The 24,117-nt window shown below is 44.4% G+C and overlaps 1 protein-coding gene across 1 annotated transcript; it reads left to right on the top strand.

Annotated features, from left to right (window-relative positions):
• Nucleotides 1–5,520: 5,520 nt before the first annotated feature.
• On the top strand, nucleotides 5,521–19,312 carry LOC131887000 (uncharacterized). Its single transcript, XM_059235481.1, has 4 exons — nucleotides 5,521–5,815; nucleotides 5,896–6,638; nucleotides 9,744–9,908; nucleotides 18,341–19,312. The coding sequence occupies exons 2-4, from the start codon at nucleotides 6,582–6,584 to the stop codon at nucleotides 18,524–18,526; spliced, it is 408 nt and encodes a 135-aa protein (XP_059091464.1). The 5' UTR covers nucleotides 5,521–5,815; nucleotides 5,896–6,581; the 3' UTR covers nucleotides 18,527–19,312.
• Nucleotides 19,313–24,117: the final 4,805 nt, after the last annotated feature.

Raw genomic sequence — 24,117 nt, 5'->3', positions numbered from 1 at the left:
CTGGAGTCGTTCCTCAACATGTAGGATCTTTTCTATAGTGTGCAGTAATGTAAAAAAAAAAACTTGCACAACAAAGAACGCATTGGAAAGCCCAAAGGAGAAGGTCGATCCTTGGCTGGTGCTCTTGTCCTTGTACGAGTACGTGTTGTTGTTGTAGTAGTAGTTGTTGTTGTTTCACTGTTGTTCCTAGTTCTTTGCTCCTATCTGCATTTGTCAGGTAAAGTGTTTTTCGAGTGAAAACAGACAAATTGAATGTGTTCCACTTGACAATGGGAGAAATGGTTCCATGTCAGGGGTGCTCCAACCAACACCATGATGCTCCATCCTGAATGTCGTTCCCAATTTCTTAGTTCCATCAATAACAGATCGAAAGAATAGCATTCCCACACAAGCCTTGGTCGTGTGAGGTGGCCAGTTTTGGCCTTTGGATCACTTCAAAGCAAGGCAAAATAATTCAACATCCTCTAAAGGTGTTGAAAGATATGGAGCAAGCAATGAGATGTGAAAAGCAATACCTTGTTTTCATTGTCTTTACCGAAACGGAATTGACCTCTACGTAGTAGCATCCTTAATGTTGGTGCATTATAACCCGAGTTTATTCCCTCACCTGGGATGGTTCCAAAGTGTGAACAGATACCCAGACAAGAAAGTTCCTTGCTTTTGGCCCGGGCCCAATCATAAGATCTCTCGGCTTTATGAATCAAGTTTTTACCCTGGGGATGGCAATCTCATTTAGACTGCCTCGTCCCTCTTCATCTACACGTTCCTGGTTCTTCGGTTGCCTGCAGGCTCTGAATGCGAAATGCCAACCTACCAAGTACAAAGACGTTCTCTAACCACTAGGACTTCTACGACACGACCAAGACGACGATGACGATGACGACGACAACGAAGACGACGACGAGAAAGAGAATACTAGCTTAGGGAACAAAGTAATGCCGTAGAAGTCGGGAAAGAAAAGGCATTTCCCTTCGGTTTGATGAAAGAGCCAACTTTTCCGTCAAGAAAGGACCAAGTTTTGATGAAAAGAAAGGGATACTTCCACGTTCCACGTGATCGCCATCACCGTGGCTCAACATCTATCCCAAAGACTTCTTTCAATGTTGGTCCATTATTGCCGAGGAGCCCTTGATGACATAGGGCGCAAACTTTGAGCCTTTCCGTAGCATTCTTATTCCGGGAAAAACAAGAAATACCTTGGAATACGTGGAACAAGAGATTAGTATTGAAACTTTGTTTCAACTTTAGATATTACTTTTTTTTTGCACCATTGTTGGGCGGACCAAGACAGTCATTCCACCTCTTTTTTAGTTGGAAAAGGAGGTCACAGTGGGACGGATGTCTTGCCAAGTTGAGACAGTCAACAAGAGTGAATTGAAAATTTGTCAAAAACTCTCCGGGTGTTCTGGGAAACAGTGGCTTGACACTTGGATGAAAATTGTTTTTGTAAGGAAGTGAAACAAAAAAAAACTTGTTGCAAGTTCTCTCTCTCTTCTTGTCGGTTGGCAGAAGTACTGGGCTCCATCGAGGCCGGATACGCCCTTTCAACAAAGAGCCTCGCTTCTTCTGCCTCCTCCTCCTCTCCCTTTTTCTCTCTCGACCTCGTTTTGGCACCTTTTTTCAAATAATTGCCTCCATCTGGCTCAATGCTTCTTTGAGGCTGGCAACACCTGGTTTCCAGGTGATTCTACCTCGTTTGCCTCCTTAAAGGATCGAAAAGCTTTCGTGATAATGGGGATTATTAATGGTCTTGTCAGGTATGGCAACTACACAGAATTCCCTTCAAGTCATAAATGTCATCCTGGAAGGAAAGAAAATCCTTTCAATCTTTTAAGGCTATGCCGAATGGTTCCAAGTACAGGCAAGGTAGATATTTATAATTCAAGTTGATGCACAAAAAGCTTTGTTACTATGAAGTTGAGTTCTCCAAGTTCTCAAACGAGTGTTGACCGAATCTTCGTTCCTTTCTTCGTTGATTGATTACTTTTTAAAAACAGTGCGACGAAGCAAAAGTGAATTGAGTTTATAAGCTCGATCTTGGAAGAAGAGAAAGCTTTGAAAATCCGAGCTAGCAAGCTCATTTCCTTGTATTTATCAAGTAAGAGGATTGAGCTCAATTCTATTCAGTGTGAGCTTGTTTGTAACAGATCTGAAAGGAAGGCAGAAAGGCCTCGCTTCACGCGGTAAATAGGTACGGTACTGGTACCATCCAACCATCTAATGTTCCTGAGGGGAAACGACACGAAAGATGCATCAACAACCCCTATTCATAGCCCCCAAACTGAGTGAACCAGATTGAAAACAAGACGGTTACATGGTTGGATCTTAAGATCTTTTTATCCAGTCCTTGGAGAAGTCAGGGACCTTTCTTGATTTTCGTTTGTGAAAGATAGAAGATTGAACCATTAGTGGAATTGAGCACGTTACCATGGATCCGTTTGGCAATACTTCTCATGCATGCATGCGTACTTACATATTTACTATGCATACATAGATTGAGCACATCGGTTACACTAGTGCCGTTAAGAACGTTGAAATGGGAATGCATTGCCATAAGTCATATCTTGATATGGAACGAGAGAAACCAAGAAGTGCAATACATTGTAAGGTAGCCCGCCTCTTTTATATTCGATGGCTAGCATCTGCAGCCTAACCTAGCTCTACCTCTCCTACGTATATTCAATACTCTTTGAGATGCTCTCCATGGCGTAAGAGGTTGCACTTCAATATGATTAAGTAGGCATGATAAGGGTGCCACTCTACTTCTCGATGGGTGGACCACTTGACGCTTGAACCAGTATTTAGGGGAGCCCTAACCTGGGGCATTGTACCTCTCATACCTAAACCATGCTCTTTCGAGCCCACCTTTAACTTTTTGCCCTTCAATAAGATTCAATAACAATGGCAGCCGTCCAGGGGCTCACTTGTCCATATACACAACTAGTGTTGCATGAACGAGGCATTAGAAAGGCACCCTGCTACTTGAATGGTGTTCCAAGTAACATTACCCCTTTTGCTTTTTCCTCACGGATCTCTTTTCCGTTTAGCTCAAAGGGTCCATCCGTTGTTTATTCTCAGCCCGGGGCATTAAGCGTAGCAAATAGTCGTTCGCCAAGACAATACACGTGGAATCTTCGTTTGCCGAGTGAATACAGGGAGTCTGTTTAGAACAAGTTTCCATTCTTCCGCTCATTCATCAGAGCAAATTAAAGGCGAAACTCAAACAACACCCATGGAGCCAGCCAGTTGGCTTTGAAACTTTTTCTTAGTCCAGAGATGGAAAGAACTATGGAACATTTTGGAACAAGGGGGATACAAACTTAATCTATTGGGCCGGATGCCGTCAAGGACTCGTCTACGATGTGTGCGTGGCCTCGTCTTCGCTTGTTAACCAACGTACCCTCATAGCCCGGAAGGTCTCAAACTTCTTTGACTTTGATTCGGAACAAAGGCGGAGATTTGGCTGAACTTTTCCGTCCCAGTCATTGTTCTTCTTGATTCTATCAAAAGCCCAGAATTATTGTCCAACCCTTGCGAAGAACGTAAAAATACTGATTCGACCTCGTTCTTGATCAGTTGCAGATTGGATCGAGGAGACTCTTGTGGAAAGAGTACAATAAAAGGGTCTCCTTCAAGTCTGGCCGATATCATTCTTGGATCAAGCTGATAATTTTCCTCCTCAGAGTTCTCACTTTCTTGAGCCTGGGTTGACTGCATTGACTTCGGCAAACACACCAAGCACTTCCATCTTGGCTACTTCGTCTGTACGTATACCACATACTGAAGGGATACGTACGTACAGTCGAGACGATCGAGGATGAGCTGAACGGAACTCAGCAGAACTAAGCTGAGCGGCTTCCCACTTGATCCACTTGACATAAGAACTTATTGACATGGCCCCAGGATCTCTCCTCCCACTGTTCCATGGCTCTTCCCGATAAAAAGAGGAAATGAAAGGCGAGCCCAGTTCATCTTGACAGCATAGAATGAACTTGTGCTTTTTGGATCTTGCAAAAAATATGCGTTTCTTGTTGTTGCTGGTGGTGGTTGTGGAGGTCCAAACCACCTTGAGGACATTGTGACCAATTGATCCAATCATATTTTTCATACGGGACTTTGATTCTTAAATAGCTAGAGGTGGAAAATCTCGTCTCTGACAAGAATACCTTGCTTTTTATAAGTTCATGCACAATACCAATATATGGAGGACACATTTTTCTTTCCTTTTCAATTCCTCAGACAATGTCTGAATGGTGGTCTTGTCAAATCTACGTTAAGGAGGCATGTACGTACGTAGAACAGAAAGGAAATAGTCAAAGTGTTCAAAGGACCTGTCAGAAAACGAACCCCCAAAAATTGGAACATCTCCGAATTGAACAGCCTTTCAATTTTTTAGACATTCGTTTTTGATCAAATTCAAATTCCCCAGCGAGTAGGATAGAGATTTGGCAATATAAGTCCGAGCATGGACTCTAGACTAGCAAGAGAAGCACATTTATTTTGTACACACATGCGTTTCTTCTTTGAAGGGACATGTTGGTGACAACTCTCGGATCGGAGCTTATTTTGTGATTGTCCATCTTGGCACTCACTTTGGTTGTGCATCTTGCCATAAAATCCTTCCTTAACCATCTAGTAGATTGTCTATTCTGCCGTCTCAGCAGAGATTTGGGAGAAATATCCAAGAATGGTTCCTACATTGGTTCGATCGTCGTCTTTGTGATCTTTCAGAGAGTAGCAGGATTCCGAGTTGGTCACAATAACCCTTCTCTCTTCATGTCATTTTACCCACGATGGATGAACTAAAAGCTTCTATGGGTTTGTCTACCAGATCCCCTCTTCTGGAGGGATCTAATTGATGGATAAAGGCTTCAACGCTGATCTTGGAACCTAACCAAACTAATCCCTATATCTATCTCACCCCAATATATCCGCTCACAAAACCGTAGATGGAATTAACCAAAGATTCGCTCGTTTTCTCTTCCTTGTACCTACATATACCGTTGTGCTTGTGTCAGTTGAGGCTTTTAACATAAAATGAAAACACATGCATTACCTAACTCATTCTAGGCCTAACAGTAATGTTTTGAAGGGTCATCATGAGTAGGTTTGATGAACAGGCAAACGTTAAAGTATCAATCTTCCAGTAGAAGTCATATTCATGGCCAGGATTGGCCACAGAAACAAAAGTGATACATCTGTTTACGCACGTTACACGGAGCAACTCCTGTAAAACGTTGTCCGGTAGCGGCTTGCATTGATTTTACACGTATACATTTGGTATATTCTAAAACCAACCCAAGATTTTCAAATATATATTCATCGTTTGATGGTGTAGCTCATAGTTGCTTAAGACTTAGTTTTATTCCCAGTCCCGTCTATTTTTTTATTTATTGCGGCCTCCTACGTTTTGGTCCCGTCTCACCTTCCTTTTCCCTCCATAAGGATAGAGGGACATGAAAGAGAGAAGTGCCTCGAAACCTCGAACATCCGCACACTTTCCAGAGACCACAGTTTGTGTGTGTGTGTGTGTGTGAGTTGGAAAAGACGCCGAAGTCATTGGCCAACAAACCAGTCGGAAGGAGGGGTACGAGGAGAAGCAGGAGGAAGAGGAGAAGAGGAACAAGAAGGAGGGTGAAGAAGACGGCTCGATAAGGGAACAACCTCGGTCGGTCTCCGACTGATGAGAGACTGTCGAGCTGTGAGAAGGCGGCAAGAAAAGGCAGGTTGAGGGTTGGAGAGTGCGAAAGATGGTAGAAACCATACAACAGTAGTCACTGTGGTTCCCCTTCACAATCCCACTCTTCCTCGCTCGGTAAGTGAGTGAGTGCGTAAGCAAGCAACTAAGCACGTAGGCGAGCGAGTGCTACGAGCCCTTTTCCATTCCGTCGTTAGTTTGCGTTGTGCCAGACGAAATCCGTCAGTACGTTAGTCGTGGATCGAGGTCCAAACCAAAGACATGAGGAGTGGAACAACAATATTAGGAACCCTGGCCAAGGAGCAAGTTGGAAAAAACCCACCATCAAAGTGTCACGCAACAACCAACCGAAGTAGAGGTGCCAAAAGCTGGATTGGGATTTGGTGAACACGAAAAAGCTCCAAAATCGGTCGGAAAAGAGTGAAAGTTGGAACTCGGAGAATGATCACCTCATGAAAGTTATGGTGGTGGCACATTCGTCTCCGGTTTTTAAGACACCTAGACCCGACCAATTGTCAACATGGTGGGCCTCAGCATTGCCAAGTGGAGAAGACTCTACACTTCTAGAATAATGGGCTCCAAGTCGAATATTTCATCGTGATCTCCCGGAAATCGGGTTGCTCTACGCGAAGCTCAATCCCCCTTCCTGCCCCAACCCCAACGTACCAATTTCAGCCTCATGTTTTAGCTCGGCCAGTCCTCATCGGATCAGTCCCATAAATAATAAAGGGGCTAAGGTAAAACCACATCACAAGGACCCGGATAAGAGATCTCCCAAACGAAACGAGGATCAAGGAAGTGAGAGGGGCACACCCGTCAAATTGGATTTCATCCCAAGTGCTGCTGCTGCATTTTTCTTGGGAACCCTTATTCACTTCTCAAGATGACCAACTTGGCAGCCATCAAGACTCCATTGGGAATTCTCAAAATTTTGATCACGGTAAGATAGCTTTGAGTGCGGGCTCTTACTTTCGGACTCTTGCATCCAAGAGTTCATTTTATCTTCTTTAACTTTTCCTGCACATTTTATCCATTAGACTTTTCCTGGTCCAAAAAGGGGTCAGATCATGGGCTAGCATAAGCGTGCAATTTTCTTGATGCGGTAAATTCCAGGCAAAACATGGCAATCTATCTTTATTTTGACAAGGAGATGGGTGCTGATGGAAGTGTTGGCTCGTGTTTGGGTGGAGATACGTAGGATGCTATAACCCTCATCTCTGCGAGCAACGCTGATGGGTCGTTCCACTTCCCCACCCAATGTTTACCCAAAGTCCCCATCTCCTCTGTTGTGGATGAAACTGCACTGCCAGCCAAGAGTTCTAACTTTGAACCCCCACTCTCTCAATCCTTTTGTCATCACATTCATCTGGTTTTTCTGTTTGTTCGCATAATGCAAGGATAACAAAAGGTACAGCGAGCAGAAAAAGCACACAGAAGCAGAAACGAGAGAGAGAAAGAGAGAGAGAGAGAGAGAGAGAAAGAGGGTGCCTGGATAATCCCAGGAATGAGACTCGTAAGTTATAGCCATCATACTTCATTCTGTCTCTGCCAACTCACCTCCACCATTTCCTCCATCTAATGCCAGACTTAAAGACTCTTTTCAACCAACCAACCACTTCTGAGTCTGTTGTCTCACTTTCCTTACTCTCTTGAATGAAATTGAATGCTGTGATGATCATACGGTTCAAACCGATGATTGTTACGCACCTACAAAAATTTTGGTGAATGGATTAAGCGAAGGTTTTGGAAGTGCATAGGCAGAGAAACAGAACTTTTTTGGTTAGAGCACGACGGATCTTTATTGCTGTTGTTCTTCCACTCGTCTTTTCCAAACTTGAAAAGTTTCTTTTTTCAAGCCATCCCATATTTGAAATCCTGGAGACATCTGAGTTGATGGCTGTCACTAACAAATCACGGGCCTACACGGGGCTCACGATAGAAGTTGTTTCCTTTTTGGAACAAGTTGTTCCACATTTCTGCAAACCAACCGACCATAGAGATGGACCATAGGGATAACGAATTGGTACCAAGTTGCAAAAAAAAGTGTTTGTTCTTGTGTTACAGCAGTAAAATGCGGGAGCGTAGTGAATGTAGCTTGACTTGTTGACTTGGGTTACCATTTTTCCTTTTTGGAACGTCCCATATGAGGGTCTCCAGTGGACGATTATGTGCTTTTCGTACTCTCGCTAGTCATATTTTGAAATTACCAAGGGAAGGGAAGTAATTTGGTTCCCTGCAAGAATTTCCATTTATGGTTCCCTTGAAGGTACGATACTAGCTATAAATACCAAGGAATCCGTTGTCTGTTGCAAGAATGATCCACATTGACAGTCGAGGTTTATTACGGAACGGCATTATTATTATCTTTCATCCGCCATTGTTTCACCGTTGTCTCAAAGAAAACGACTAGTTTTTGTTTGCCAAATGAAATTAGGCAACGCGTCCGCCTGGTCAAGAATCATGGGTGGACTATTTGGGTCTTTCTCACACATTTTCAGACCCTTCCGAATAATGGAACACGAGCAGGAGCTACCCAGAGTAGGAGGCAGGGAATTCTCGTTCGGGTGTTCTCAATAATTCCTCGTTCACGTCGGTCTGTTCTGCACAATTTATCATTCCCGAACACGAGAAAGAGGCAGGAGAAAAAAACTAGGTCCAGTTAGAAAGGATCAAGTGGGTTGAAAGAGAATGCCGAAAATGTAGGCGCCCCGTTTTCCTCTGCTCTTTACCAACTGAAACGATAGGAAAACGCCCCCCCCCCTTCCTTCCTCCTCTTTGCCCGTGGTTGTAAACTTTCCGGCCAAATGCAAAGTTATGACTTTTCTATTCACGATTTATATCATCTTCTGTTCCCATTCGATTCCAAGCTATCGGATAAATGTCCCGATATCCATCGTGTTACACCTTTCACAAGGTATGAGATAGCTTTTGAAAGAAACGACTCTGGTGGGACCCAGATGGAAACATGTGTGCCAAAAAGAGGGAACGGGGTTGTAAAACATCGCCGACATTTCCTTGGATGGGAAGTGCCACAAAAGTTAACCATAAAAGGAGAGGAAGCATTCTAGCCCCTTTTACAAATGCACAATCCGTTCTACAAAGCTCTTGCTTGACCTCAGTCTTTGAGTGGGCCTTACGTTGGAATTCATTTTGAGCTCGAATTGAACAATTTAGTGTGTTCTGTAAAGGAGAGCAAGTCAGCAAATGCATACATTACCGTTTACCAATGCTCAAGTTGAAGTCGGTTCACGATGCAAAACTTCGTGTGCCAAAACCACTTGGGATCCAGCTCTCTTGCCTCTTCTTCTCCTGCCTTAACCACCAACCACCAAAGGTTCCATACTTCAGGTTTGGGTGGGACTGGAATAGTACACGGTTGCAAGTAGTTAGTGTTCCACCCAAAGGTCGCTGTGGGTAAAGTTGAGTTAGGGAGAAATATTTTCAAGAGCTTTTGGGTTCTTGGGGACCCGAGAGATCTTCTTTCTCGGCTTAGCAATGCTCCACATAGTTTTAGTTCATTCGAGGCCTTGGAACTTGGTACACATAATCTCACAGTAACCACTAGCATTCACCTACCCTAGAACAAGTTTTGTGCACACGTTCCTTTCGTTCTAACTACAATATTGTTACGGGGTTAGTACCTTAGGTGGCTAAAAATCGAGGCACTTTACACGTTTAGTGGGATGAAATGGTCCCAAAGTCGTGATCCCAGATTATGACACTTAACACCAAAGGTTTGCCTCACCCTTTCCTTATCCTTACCATCTGTAAGATGATGGGATTGAAAGCCAAAAGAATTGCCGGAATGGTGCCAAGAGGAAAAGGACTCTAACACGGCTCAAGTCCTTACTAGGAAATTTAATTTTCTCTCTTGACAACATCCCAGCCAGGGCATTTCTAACTGTCACCAAGTCCATGACGCTTCCAGGGTCCGTTTAATTATCACACCCACCCATCCGTCGGGTGCTTTGGAACATGAACTTCTTTTTCTCTTTCCTTCTTACGTATTTTCCTGGCCGAACTTGATTAAAGTTTTATGTTTCAGCTCGTGCTCGTGACTGTGGTGCTTCTGGCGGCTTTTGGCAATGACGGACTTCGCCTCACCTTCGGTGTGGAGGATTTCCTGGGGGTTGGGACGAGCTTGGGCTTGGCCCTCACGGTGCCACTCATACTCTTGGCCTACATCTTGGGAGGCAGTCTCTTTGTGATGGTAAGAGCGGTAACTTTGTCGTATCAAACCGGTTGATGTGGTTGGCGGATTGGTGGGATCATAAATCAGGGACTGGAAAGAGCTCAAAGCGGTCTTGAAATCTGGCTTGCATCCGAATATGATTTGGCATTCCTAGCAGGTTCAGACTTTCTTTCATTCGCTCGCTCGCGAGTCTGTGTGTGTGGCTGGCAAATATCTTTCGTTTTCCTTCACATGGGAGCTTTTGGGTGACTGAGTGAAGAAACTCCAAGCTCAGCTTTGAATTGAGGCTGGGTGTTTCCATCTCATTTCCTCAGTATTCAAGGAAAATTGACGGGGAGTTGGCGGAGAAAACGCTTTGCCAACCTGGCAGTTTTGAACGATTCTCAGAAAAATGAGATTTCCGAGCACCATTTGGCAAAATGAACATACATCCTCACCAAGATATCTATAGGGTCTCGTACTCGTGCTCCTCCTCTTTCGTTGATGTGGCACGATTCAGACATTTTGTTGGCCGTTTCAAAAACCTCAAGTCGTCTCCAATTTTGGTGAGGGGAATGGTTCCGATTTCCGCATAGCATGAGCGGCTTACAACTGCTTATTTGCTTGGCCTTTCCCACAATTTGTCCTTTTCAAATATTGAAAGAGAACCAGGGGGATTGGGGAGTATGCAGGTAGAATTGGAAACAACATCGAGAACTGCCAGCCCTCATTTCGGCTCCCTACTCCTTTCAAATCTTGAGAAAGTCAATATTTTGATTCTCGGAATGGTTATCTTTATTCCCCCTTGGACAGTCAAACTCGGCGCCAGAAGGAAGAATAACAACTCTTCCAATATTATTAATTTCGTTGAAGCGAATTGAGACGATCTGGCAAATTGGATTATTTAATTTGACTTGCAAATCTCGTTCAAATTTCCGATTCTGCCCTTGTTGATATAACCAACTGAAAAACAGCGCTTTTGACAGGTTCGAGAATTTTAAGAAGCCACTGATAGGATGGAAAAAAAGAACCAAGACGGATTTGATTTGTTGGCCAGAGAGCCTCTCGTGCTACTTCCTTTCAATCAGGGATGATAGCCAGACAAATTGTGTATCCTGTTTTATCTTCTGACATCCGCTTTCTTCACGTTATCAATCTCGAAGCTTGAGCCCAGACATGACAAATCTTTCGAACGAGATCGGTCTTCACGTTTTTCATTCGGAACCCGACTTGACGGTTAGATTGCCCTGACAATTAGAGATTGAGAGGATGTAGTGGAAAAAGTAGAGGGACCCCATGGAAGTGCGAGAGAGTCACTCCCCTTGATTGAATTGACTTCTTTTTACCTTTCTCTCCACGTGTCGGTCTTTATTTGTCTTTTATGGCCTTCAATGGGAGGTCGCGCTTGGCCATTCGACCACGCTTCTTGTTACTGCCTCCAAGTCCGTCCACACGGGTCTCAGAGCTTGGAACCTGAAGCTGGGAGGAGAGCTGGGGTAAGACGCAAAAAGGTCCAATTCCCAGTGTTTCGAGTCCTAGGAAAGTTAAACGACTCTTTCCTAAATGTCTCAGGAACGAGAAGGTAGAGGGGGGAAGGGGGACAAAACGCCCATGGATCAGTTCAAAGGGAGAGCCGAGTTGACCTCGAGGAGCGTTAGCTATGTGTGCAAGGTAGAGAAGGTGCGAGTTTTCAAAAGTGTTTTCCGTTTCCCTCACTCTCATCCTTTCCGAGGCCTCAGAACTAAAAAACACGACTGGTTCATATTTTGGAACAGACCCCTCCCCTCTCGCCTCTCGCAGCGTATACAACCTTGTTATTTGGTCTACTTGGTTTTCATGATGTGAAGGCTTCACACACGGAAAATATTGGTTTATGTGCTCACTTTATGTTCATGACTTACTTGTGCCTCATCATGAAAGGCTTACATTCCTCCGATCCTTCCGTACGTCTGCCTTCATTCAATACCAACCACAACGCACGAACCCACCCAGTCATGATGTGTACTAGGCAAATAAGTGAGTATAAAGACCTTGGAGCATTCCAAGGGCTCTTTAGTAGCGGTGAGCTCCGCCGTTCAAGCCAAAATAAATGGTGGCGATTGATTGCTCTTCTGGAAATCGTGGTAATGATCTCAAGATTAATGACCCATTTGCTTGTGCCAAGGCCAAGATCAAGTCGATTTGCTATGATCGATGACAACCCCGATTCAAGACATGGGTCAATGGTCTATGGAAAATGCGTCATGTCCTGCAATTGGGGGCAGTGTTTACGAAACGGCTCCACAATGGCTTTGCTCTCGGGAAAAGAGGAATTGGACCAATGTAGGTTGAAAGAGGAATTGGACCAATGTAGGTTGGGAAAATTTTGGCTTGATCATGCTCATCAAAAATTCACCACATCATGGATTGATGGACTGCAACGTTCAAATAAGAAATGGCCAATATTGGCCGAACATGAACGGAAGCTGGGAAAAGAGGAGAAGAAGGATGTGGCAGTCATTTCCAAGTGCCTCAATACATACAAAAGTACGTAGAGTATGGGAAAACACAAACACCGAGGGTTGGCTCCTTGTAGGCATGATTGATGGGGGATGCTAACTAAACCACTACCTCAGGAGGTCGTTGGAACCCATTTCTGTTGCGTGGAAATGGGGGGGAAGGTTGGGGTGGCAATAATGGAACGGAGCTTGGATCACTGCAGTATTGTGGCCAACAGTGTACATTCATTGGAAGGTTTATTAATCTTGTTCAACATTTATGGCCCACGAACGCTCTAGGAATACATGAATGCAGGGAACACGTCTTCTGATCTCTCTCAAAGTGAGGGCAAATACTGTTTTGATGGGAATAGTTTTTTCTCTTGTGAGTGGTGGAATAAGCAAATGTATGTAAGACATTAAGTTTTCTCATCAGGGGAAAGGATAAATCACTCTAAAGATCCACTCTTCCACCTTCGAATCCCAGGGGCAGTGTAACCTATTTCATTGCTTTCTTTGGGGCATTTCTTTATGGAAGTACCTTCACTTTGTGTGCAGTATGTACGTACGTACATGTGGATACTTCTTCATTGGATTATGAAGGGCTGTTGTAATAAATAACCTTGGCGCCTATCATTACCATGACTTGGAATATTCCAATAATCTTGACGTGAGATCAAATGAACGCCTTTTATCATATGCACACCCACCCAAAGACCACAAAGATCACTTAAGATAGGCATCGAAGCATTCCCGTAGGGGCCTTTCTCTCCAATTCTCTTTGGTGGCATAAAAAAGAAACATTTCTGGATACGTCTGCATATTCGGTAGATCCACAGATAAAAGAAAAAAGGCCACTCCAACCATGCCTCAAGAGACTCTTGAACGACCTTGTCATCGTCAAGGACACTGCTGTCATCACCTGCCAAATGCATAAACCATGGCACACCACTGTCATGTCTACTTTGCTTCAACCTAACGACTAGCAAAGCAACCGCATGTATGCATATAGGTACGTGCAGGAATAACAGAACAGCACAGTTCTACAATAACGAGTGGGTGTTTGATAAAGAAATGGCAACAACACCTTTTTGCGTGTAATTGTTTTTGAGACCACATGAATGAGCTTGGGATTGGCTGAAGGTTGTTCGAGTTTCCGTCAGTCGGCAACGTGAGTCTGAAAACTCAGGCTGACTGACTATCATTGAAGAGAGCCAACGAAAATATGGAGGGACTTTAGTGGCATTAATGGCAGGCAGACGCTCGGTACTCAGACCAATGTTCAGATATCATGGACGTCTAGATTCAGAATGAATGGCCCCTCTCCCATTTATTTTTTGGTAGTTTAATTTGGGGTGACTGTTAACCGTTTTTTCTATTACACGTTGTGTAACAAAGCACCTCGCTTCTGATCCTGTTTCTAATATTTACTCAAGCTTAAATCGTAATGATCATACTTATTTTCTTTGTGGGATTGAAGCCCGGGGCTTTAGGTATTGCTGGCTGAAACAACTTTGACGTATATGATAAATGTTCCGCGTTTCCCAAAGAAATGGAAGAAAAAGTTGCCTCTGCTGTGGATCAGGCTCACTACGGATATTTGGAATGAAGTTGGGAACACATTATTCAAAGGAGCAAACGCAAACATTCCCGGCTAAAATAAGCCACACCGGGAATAAAAAGGTTGGAAATGAAATTCTATTCAAATATGCAATGAATAACTGCTCCAAACCGAGCCAGTCGAGGGATGGGCAGTGAAATTGTGGCTAACTTTTATGGTTCGTTTGGCAAAGGAAGTAAGAAGTCTGGGCTTCAGTATTTTTCCTGTTTATCCTCCCAATCACCAAAGTTTTTTCCCTCCCCTTGCAAAGTGTGTAGCCTTTGTTCTCTCCGTAGTTGGGAAGTAGAACGGGAGATGCCGAGTAATTCCCAGCCCTAATGTGTGTTTCTACTGTTTTCTTTTCCCACTCTATTTTCCCTTCGTTCTCTCAGTAGTCCGTTGTCGTTGCCTGTTGATGTTGGTAGCCACGGCCTTTTCTTTCACGGCAGTTCTTTCAGCCAACTGAGTGACCCTTTCCAAGAGCTCAAGTCTGGACGAGTTAGGTAGTCGTGGGATGATCAATGGTGACCTCACTTGGACCTCTTCAAGAGGCATAGCAAAGAGGCCTTTGCCTGACCTAATCATGCTTTACTCCTCCTCCTGACGAGCGCTATGTGTGTGTGTGTGAGCTTGTGTCTACTATGTGCACCAACCGTGCCCTCTCACCCACAACGTCAGCTTGAACCGTCAAGTTTGGCGTCTGTTCGTTCTTTGGGATTTCTGGTGGTTGGGATGTGATGGCCGCCGGTTCGTTCGCCGTCCACCTTCGATACTTCTCTTAGAAAAAGAGTCCAGACGCGAGTAGAATTTATTTCGTTTCTATCGATCCCCTGCCCAATGTTTGCCTTCTTTGACCTCCAGCGAGAGAGTGAAGTTGGGTGAAGGAGACCAAATTTGGATGAGTGGCTACTTTCTCCCGTCTTCCCTCCCCATTTTGGGCTCTTCACCTCTCTACGCCAAGTTCTCGGGCCATCCAAGGCATGGATTTTGAATGCATGATTAACCTTGAAAAATCACGTTCAATGCCCATGCTTCGTTCCATGACTGAAGCCAATTTGATGGAACGCCTGGGCAATAAACTCACACACAATCTGCTCGACCAGAGCACTTGCCTTGGTAAAAGGGAAATTTATTTGATTTCCAGGCCTTTCTATCATGATTGTTGAGTCGGCAGTGCGAATGTTGGCTTCTTTGTTTTGGAACGATGTTGGAACGCGCTCAGTTGAGTGTTCCACTCACACTGGTGCCAACGAATGCCACTAGACATATCAGTGCCAAAGATCTAAATTGACAACATTTTCTATCCGAAACCAGGCAGATAAGCAGGATTCCATTTCCACTATGCGTTCGAAAGCCACGTAATCGTATGGTATCATTAGGGAGCAAAACAAATAGAATCCATTGAGTGAGATCATCCTCTGAGGACCGTGGCCTCCAAAGGCCAATATTTGTTGTCATATCTTTCTTTCTATGGCTTGGTCCCCCGATGGAGACCCTGAAGGAGCCTATGACAAGGCAAACTAGATTTCATTGCAAACTATTGGAAACCTATGGCCTCAATTGACAGTTTTAAATGGGAACTCCAGTAGCAGTTGCTGGCCTCGTCATTCGCGAGGTTGTCTCACGAACTTCCTTGTTTACTATCTTTTATGGCTCTGACTTGGAAAGCAAACCATTTTCGATATTGTTGATCCTAACCAGTAATCCAATACCACTTCTTCCTTCGCCAACCATCTCGTTCTCTGATCCAAGCGAGCCTTGCTGCGAGCAAACTTGAAGTTGATTCATCCAGGGTCCTCAACTTCAGGATTAGTAACGTCCACCATAAATAGGGCTCAAGTGTTCCGAATCCAAATCCAGTGGCAACTTTCACTCAAAACCTATTACCTCATATGTTGCGTCCCTCGAATGATAATAATGACAATTGGGACTTTGATGAAGTAGCAAAAAGACCTGCGAACCACCAAAGACATTGGTCTAAGTGACTGAATATTGATGAGGGGATATTTGGCCCTCTCCCAAGTGTATGTGAACTAGTCTCATCTCATGAATGTCAAGCAGAGTTTTGCTAGTGGTGGAAATCTATGAATACAGTTCGTTGCCAAATAGGAAGGTTGCAGATAGAAAGAGGAAATCGGCAGTTCAAACCTGATTCATTATTCTTTTTTCTTTGCTCTCCCATGAAAAAGGTTATAGTAAAAGAGCTAATTTAGGTTTGGCATTTATCAAGCACGGGCCGTAGTAATCTTCTGTAGCTACTAATTAGTCCAACGTGTCTTTGGAGGTTCGTCTTCGGGGTGAATGGCAGTGAAGCTTGTCTTTCGTTCCTTACCCCTTCGTTGGTCACTCTTGAATACATGGTATGTATGGATTACCACTATTTGGCTGAAAATGTGCCTTCCAAAGCCCTCGATGTCGAGGATTCGTGTGCCATCCACTCGTATCACTGACTGGTCACCCCTCAATTAGACGAGGGTCAATTCATACGTACCGAGAACATGGAAATGGAACAACCCAAGGAAAGGGGGTCATCCCCTCTTCCCCTCTTCGACTCTTGGTTAATCTATTGGGCAATTGGGAAAACGTACTTGGAGTTGTTGCGTCTTAGAATGCAACCCATGGGCTTTGATTCTGGTTTGAAATGAAAGCCCCAGACCAACCTTTGGAGCGAAAAGAAGAAGCCGACAATTAAATGTCCTTAACCCCGGGAAATTCCCCTAAGGAACCCATTTTCTATGCATACAATAGGCACCTTTGGAAAAGACTAATGATTGAATGTCACTGATGGTAACCATCATTTATCATCCTTGAAAAGGCCATTTTTCTTCGACCAAAATCTCCCAGAAAGAAACGGAGAATTGGTGAGAAAGCCACCAAACAAACGAGGAGGAGGAGAATAAGGAGGAGGATGAGAAGACAAGGAGGAAGAAGAAAGGGGAGGGTAACACCCACTCCCATATGAGAGACATGAGACAGAGACTGACTGACTGAGTGTCCAATTCATCCGCCCTGCCCGCGAGGTAGTAAATGCCTTGGATACCACTATTGTAGGACGTCTGCATGCCTCGTCCTTCCAATTTGCCCCCATTTCTTTTTGTTCCGTTTTGAGGCACGAAGAGAGGCAAAAGAGCAAGGAGGAAGGAAGGAAGGAAGGAAGGAGTTGGTGATTGAATGACGAGGTAAAAAAGGGGAAGCTTAAAGGGCTTTGAATTTGGTTTTTCATCAATTTGCCACCCGGGCTCTGGCCAGTTGTAGGCCTTCCATCTACCTCCAGAATATGAATAATGCGATCGACTTGAACCCAAGAGAATGCACCGTACAAACGCCAATCCTCTTTGATACCATTGGGTGTCCATTTAGAATGAAATATTGTGCTTTCGTTCATTGTGGTCATATCACACTACTATTTGTGTCCATCTTTCATGATTTATGGTTCAAACGCTGAGTCGGTGGTGGGCCATGGAACTGGATGATGGGTAAAAGGCAATGTGAGATTGTGAATATAATATTAATCAGCAATCTAAATGGTTGATGATGATAGCCAACAGACTTTTGGGGATCTGGCAAATGTATGCGTGTGTGTATGTTTACATTAAATATGACCCCCCCAAGTGAGCTTGAGCGATCAGATAAGCTCTATATCAAGTTTCAGTAGCTGGAAAACTTTTCTTGATCTGTAAGGACCACCCTTTCCGTCCACTTTTCCCGGATTCACCGCTCTACCTTAAGTCCAAGTTCGTGTTTGAAGCCATTAGGAAAATGACTTCATGAAGTCAAATACTGCCCAGAGAACCAACAACACTCACTCTAGGTAGAGACCCGCTGGTTGTGTGTCCACACACCCCGGGAATACAGTCCAACAGCCGGCCAGACGAATGAGCCAGTGGTGATGGCGGGGGTAGTGGTAGTGAATAGAGGAAATATAAGAGTTTCTTGATTGCACTTGTCAGGAAAATGAGGTTGAAGGAGGGAAATTTGGAAGCGAGAAAAAGCCTTTTCTTTCCTGGCTACATATAGATTGAGCTGAGGTTTGGAAATAATCACTGGCTTTCCCAACGATTTAATGATAGGGTACTTCCAGCACTTAATGGCCTTACCGCTGGCCTTACCGCTGGCCTAGTCGGGTTCTTACCTTCCTCAAACCAGAGTTTCAGGTTGCTTTTTTTTACGCTCAAGTCACTTAGTGGGAGAGCGATTGTCAAGCCACGAGTGACAGACACGAAGCGAGAAAGCGAATGCATGCAGATCACAATCCGATGCCACCAAAATGTATACCTAGTAATAGAAGTCAAAGAGAATCGTTCCATCCTAGAGCTTGACGAGTGAAAGGCAGCCTTGCCTGGTCTTTCAGGATGCATCAGTTTTACTCACCATTGTATGTTGTGTATTTCCAGGAGGCTCTTTTGAGTATTGTGGGGAGCGCTCTTCTGATCTGCGTTGGCGTGATAACTCTGGACTCGTATGATCACCCACAATACGGATCCCCCGCTGGCAAAGCCCTGGGTGGGCTCTCCATCACCGCAGGGGGACTCTTCATTATCAACCTGCTTTTTGTCTTCAAAGCACTCAGGGAGCATTGATGAGGAAAATTGAGCCGCACATGAGCCAACCAGATTCCAATCCTCATGTCTGTCTGTTCGTGTGTCTGTCCGTCTCTCTCTCTCTCTCCATCGGTCTATTGCTCCAACGCTCGCCTACTTGTTCCTTGGATCCTCAAGAAAGAATGTGCGAGCGAAAGGAAGAAACCGTACTTGATCCGTCAAGAGGGGGAATGAACCATTTGGGACTCGTATTTCGTCACAGAATGCCATTGGGGAACAAGAGCGATTGGACCAAAGTGAACGAGCTCCCGCCGAGTTGGTCACAGACTGAGTGTGAAGTGTTCCAACAACGCTCCGATCTGAATTATGAAAGTCGCTTATAATAAAAGGTGACATTCTCGCCTGTCAGAGAGGAATGATTCATTTCGCCCACCATATACTACTCTTAAATATTGGATACCCATTCATACCTTCACTTCCCATTTCTCTGCTTTCTTGAACTCTGTATCACCTGCAGTCCGTCACATTGGAGTTATTCAAGCTACTCCGATGTTTCCCTCAATATGCAACGACAGCAGCAGCTGCTTTTCATGAACATATCAATCAATGCCGAGGGCAAGAGACCCCCGAAAAGTCTTCAGACGCCCGCTCAACGGGCTATGCCTATTATGGTTTTTATAAATAGGTGAGAAAAACAGACGCAGAAGCAAAAACACCTATCCAGGGCGACGAATTCGCCCGAACTAAACAAGAATGATATATGTGATATTTATCTCCCCAAATTGTATCAATTTTAAGTTACAATAAATCATCATGACACCCTGACATTGTTCCATTTTTTGACTACAACTTATCCACTTAAAGCTGCAATGACAGAAAATAGTCACGAAAAGGGTTCTCAAGGTGAGCTTCTCCCGAATATTTCACTCCTCACCATGTCTAGTACAGCTTGCGTACTAAAATACAGTAGTACTACGTACATATCGTACCTCATTGAAACTGTTCTCTTGGCTGTCAAGTAATTGCATGTCAGTTAAAGCATTTCTCGAATTGTTGCATGATTGTAGTGTACAGGACTACCAGTAGTTCCCTGTCATTATGAGCTCATTGGAGAGCGACTGCCATGGCCTACGAGGAGAACAACATGGTCCTAAGCCAAAGCAGGCTGCAAACACACATCCACACATGAACACATCCACGCACGCATTCCCAACCTTCAGCGACCCACCTTTATAGTAATTCTCTCTCGCTCTCCAAAAAGAGCCATGGGTGAACGCTAATTACGACGTTTCATTCATACTTCCTTAGAAACGTCAGGCTCCTTGGCGTGTCAAAGAAAGATGGAGAAAGAAGTCGTATGAATACGTGGTACTTTGGTAGCATTGCACATTCAATGGCTTTCTTTGCGACTCAGTCATAATTTGGGCATGTCTTGAGTGTGTCGATGAATTGATAAAACGGAAGATCTATACGCAACTGAATGGTAAATGTGAAACATACGTATAGTGTGCACTTAATTACTACTAGAAAGAGGCATAATGAGCTTGAGGACTGATCGTATCTTGGATAATGACTGAACCGTCGATTTAAGGCCAGCAACGACATTAAGGCGTCCAGCTAGTGTTAAAATGTCAGACGTCCACCATAGGGAGAAGTAGAAGAAGAGAGGTTGCATTTCCCGACCAAGGAAAAGAGAGAAAGAGGGTTGTTCCATGAATTGCCCGCATTTACCAAGTTCCAAGAAGATTTTCCAACCGAGTTGGCAAAGACCTCTGAAGAATCCCACAGCCCTTGAAACTTGCCAGTTCCTGGGTTTTCTATAGCAAGGGGTTCTATGGGTTGCTGCTTGGCATGGAGTGTGTTCTGGTGATGGTTTCTTCAACAAAAAGCATCTGGGATGTGTTTTAATGACCTGGGTCTCTCCCCTCTTGATGAGGAACATTTCTCTTCATTAAGAAATTCGATGGGCTCACTTATCACAGATCATCCCGGGTCTCTGGATTCTCCTCAGGACCAGAGAATCACTTAAGAAAGAAGAAACTACGATTCCCCTGAGGAGTGGCGTTGTTGAACTTCTCCATGTGCCAAGGAGAGCGATTCTCTTCAACGTCTTGCAAATTGAACTCTTTACTGGAATGCTCGCTACAGATTGCACATAGCCAAGAGACTCTAAATTATTCATAGATCAACAACTTGGAGTTGGAAAGTTTCTCCCGGGTAAGATCAGAGAAGTTTGAAGGCTAATGATCCTTCATCTAGAAAACAGGATCAACATTGTATCCAGATCCATATCAAAACAAGCACGTGATCACGTTTATCACGCTATCATGCTCAACAAAATCTCTATCTAAAGTCCAAATTTCAGCGAATGCCGTTTCAATAACGCTTTATTGAGTTTTTTGAAAACCCCGGGCGTCGTAAAAAGTGCATCATTTCCTCAATCAGATATTTCTATCCAAGATTGGCAATAAAAGCAATTCCAGTAATCTCTCACGAAGATGCGCGATCATACCGGTAGGTGGATGAGCGCTCTCCTACGTTCCCTTCGTTCCCCTCGGAGTGAATGGATCCACGATCCACAGTATCCAGGCATTGTTTTACCTTGAGAGGCAACCACCCTGGAATCTATCTCCCACGGTATCCCTAATGCTGACGGCTTACTTTTATGGCTTTTAGGGCGGTGGCGCTGAATTTTAGATGAAATGGGACCCGGTGACTTATTTCTTCACTTCTATCACATGGGAGGAAGAGGCGTCTGAAACCGAACCACGTGCGAGCCTTGTCGATATAGTGCGTCTCCTCGGCATTATCCAAAGTGACATGGACCATAAAGCACTTTACAGATCTTCTTCCTGCCTCCTCCATCACTCCGTGTCCCATTGTGGGGGTCCATTTTCCAAGGAGTGTTCCCCTCTTCAGGCCCTTGGTTTATCTCAGAGCCGCGAGTTCCAGTCGCAGTCAAAGTGTTTGGATTGTGCTATTCAGAGTAGTTAGGGATTCCCTAAAAAAAGTTCAGTCTGAAAGTCCATGAATCAACCAATCAGGTCTGCCTGGGGGATACCAAGTCAAACCAAGTATCTGAATGTGAGGAATTCACCTTATGTGATGGAAGTTTGACGACTGTGGTTGGTTAATTGAAAGATAGAACACCGTTCGAGTTGGGTTAAAAGCGGTTGAAAACAGACTCGACCAGGTTTGAGGGACCCTGGGACCACTTTATGCAAAGAAAAGACCGTCAAGACTTGGAGGAACTTAAATGGATGGAGTTTGCGAGGGGACACGACACTTCTTTCTCTCGCTCTTCTTGGCTGGCGAGTTTGAGGGGTGTTCGAGAAAGAAAGGAACAAACGCGTTTGCCATTGGGATTTGGGAAGCTTCGAAATTCAGCCCTTGGGAGAGGCCCGCGACCCGTGGCATTTGTATCGCTTTGCAGCTCCGAAGAATACAAAGTCCTATTGAAAATGCAATGCTCCAAACAAATTATGAGGACCACATGCTGAGCGAGTCATTAGAATCTGTTCGATCACAGACAAATGTGTTTGGACTGTGAACGCGGTTCCCGACAAACCGACCTGCTCTGGGTCAGAACAAATATGAGTCCCTTTTTATAATATATTCATGAAATAAGACAGTCAGATCTTTGCAACCAAAGGCAAGTCATTTTGATAGCATCTAATTGAAAAGTGGCTTGGCGCAAAGTCATGATGTTTAAAGCTCTTTTATCAGCCCAATTGGAGAATCAAAATTTATGTGGTAATCCTTGTTTCATACATAGCTTCATCTACCTTTCCTGAGTCTTCAAAGCCAGATTTCAGGCCCAAGCTTGGCAAAAAACAGTATTTGGCCAAATCTTTAGATCAAAATCATTGCTATTTTTGGATAAGATGTATGGTTTAAGTGCCAAGAAAATGTTCTTTTCGTTGTAAGTCCATATCTGTAGAAGTTCGTGTTTTTGACAAACCATGAACGCCAAGTCAAACCCATTTGCTGTCTAAAAAAGTGTCCACATCAAATGGAATACGAGCGGAAGGGAACACGTACTGCATGAATATACAGGAGGACTGTCTTACCAGTCAACTACGCAATATACCACTACATGCTCCTCACGAAGGGCAAGGATCATTCGAGGAGCAATCTGAAATCAGTGGTCCATGAAATTGCAGCAGCCATTGCTTGCATAGAAATAGGTTGCATGTGTCCAAGCAACCTTGAGTCACTTCGAAACTACGTACATACGACGCATGGAAGTGGTGCCACCTCATTGGAATTCAACGTCTCCAATCCGAGATTAGTCTATTCTCTTTCTGAGTGGTCTCACACACACTCACATTGTGTTGGAAAGCCTTCATTTGGCCTTGAGCGGATCGCACACGAGAGGGAAGTGGGGAAATCAGATCCATACGTTTTTTTTCCTTCTCGACTTTTTCTCGCTCTCTTTCAATCAACGTCTCATAAGTTCTCGTTTTATGACACCCACACATGTGGGCGGCCCCCCCTCGTGTCCAATAGCCTGCTTGGCAGCTAGTTCGCCGACTCGCTGCTCAAGGTCTCAAGGTTGACTGCTCATATCCCAGCTCGTTTAGCCTCCTCCTTTTCTCATTTTCTCATCGACTACTCGGCCAAGGCCCCGGGTTTCACTAATGTCCCAATAGACTGGAGAACCCACAAATGGTCACATTAAATTAATCTCTTTGCTCTTAATTCTGTCGAAGGCCCTCTGCTCGACCCCACCTGGAGGTACGGGGCTCGAGCCAGGCCACAGCATCACTAAGTACTGTCTTTATTCTCCTCTGGCCCTTTATACGTACTACTTCGACGACGAGGTCTTTATTCCCGGTGTGCGAAGGAGCTGCACGAAAAGGATCATTTATTAGATTAAGGTTGAGACGGCTACTGGACCTCTCTCGATGGCCGGGATTTGTTCCAAGAGAGCCAACCAACCGGGATCCATCCACCCTGGCTTGGACGGAGACGGAAAATGTCGTTTTCACTTCGTCGTTTCAGCTTCCTCCCCCATCTTGCCCCTTGAGCTTCTTCCTGGTTCTCTTTGGCCCGGCTTGATCCACTTTCATCTTGATAGGTCTTTGGCGGGAGAAACGATTCTAAGAAACTGGCAAAGATATTATCAGGTCCTTAATCAAAGGATCGACGAGAGGGACCCCGAGTCTAAGTGAGTAGGCGCTTTTGAGCATGCATTTCTTGCCAAGAATATTTGTACGCCAAGGGGAGCCTTCAAAAATGAAATAAGCCCATTTTCCTCAAACTTGTTCATGAGTACTCCACAATTCTGCACTGTAGACTTTGCTTAAGCAATTTGAGTGGATGGAAACGCTGATAACCTCTTCGATGCATTCTCATCACTTCCGGTGCATAATTTAAGCACCACTTTGCAACTAGTGCACCATTCCCTTGAAAGCACTTAAGTCACAAATTAGAAAGTTGCATTTTCCCTCCCCCCTCCCCCCCCAAAAAAAACGCCCATCACCTAAAAAGTATCAAGGTCCAAGACCAAGGTTTTNTTAATATTGTACCACCTTTGCTCACGGTGCACAAGCGCCCGGTTTATTCAATGAGACAGTTGTAGCCAGAGGTGGCACACCCAACTCTTGTTCAATCTCATTGAACGAGAC

Source organism: Tigriopus californicus, chromosome 9, assembly GCF_007210705.1.
Source record: "Tigriopus californicus strain San Diego chromosome 9, Tcal_SD_v2.1, whole genome shotgun sequence".
Taxonomy (NCBI): domain Eukaryota; kingdom Metazoa; phylum Arthropoda; class Copepoda; order Harpacticoida; family Harpacticidae; genus Tigriopus; species Tigriopus californicus.
This window is presented reverse-complemented; position numbering and strand designations above follow the sequence as displayed.

Bases quoted from the DNA above. Each gene is read 5' to 3' on its own strand.
- LOC131887000 (XM_059235481.1), top strand. From the start codon at position 6,582: ATGACCAACTTGGCAGCCATCAAGACTCCATTGGGAATTCTCAAAATT. The intron at 6,639-9,743 runs GTAAGATAGCTT...TTTATGTTTCAG, and splicing joins TTCTCAAAATTTTGATCACG to CTCGTGCTCGTGACTGTGGT. The intron at 9,909-18,340 runs GTAAGAGCGGTA...GTGTATTTCCAG, and splicing joins GAGGCAGTCTCTTTGTGATG to GAGGCTCTTTTGAGTATTGT.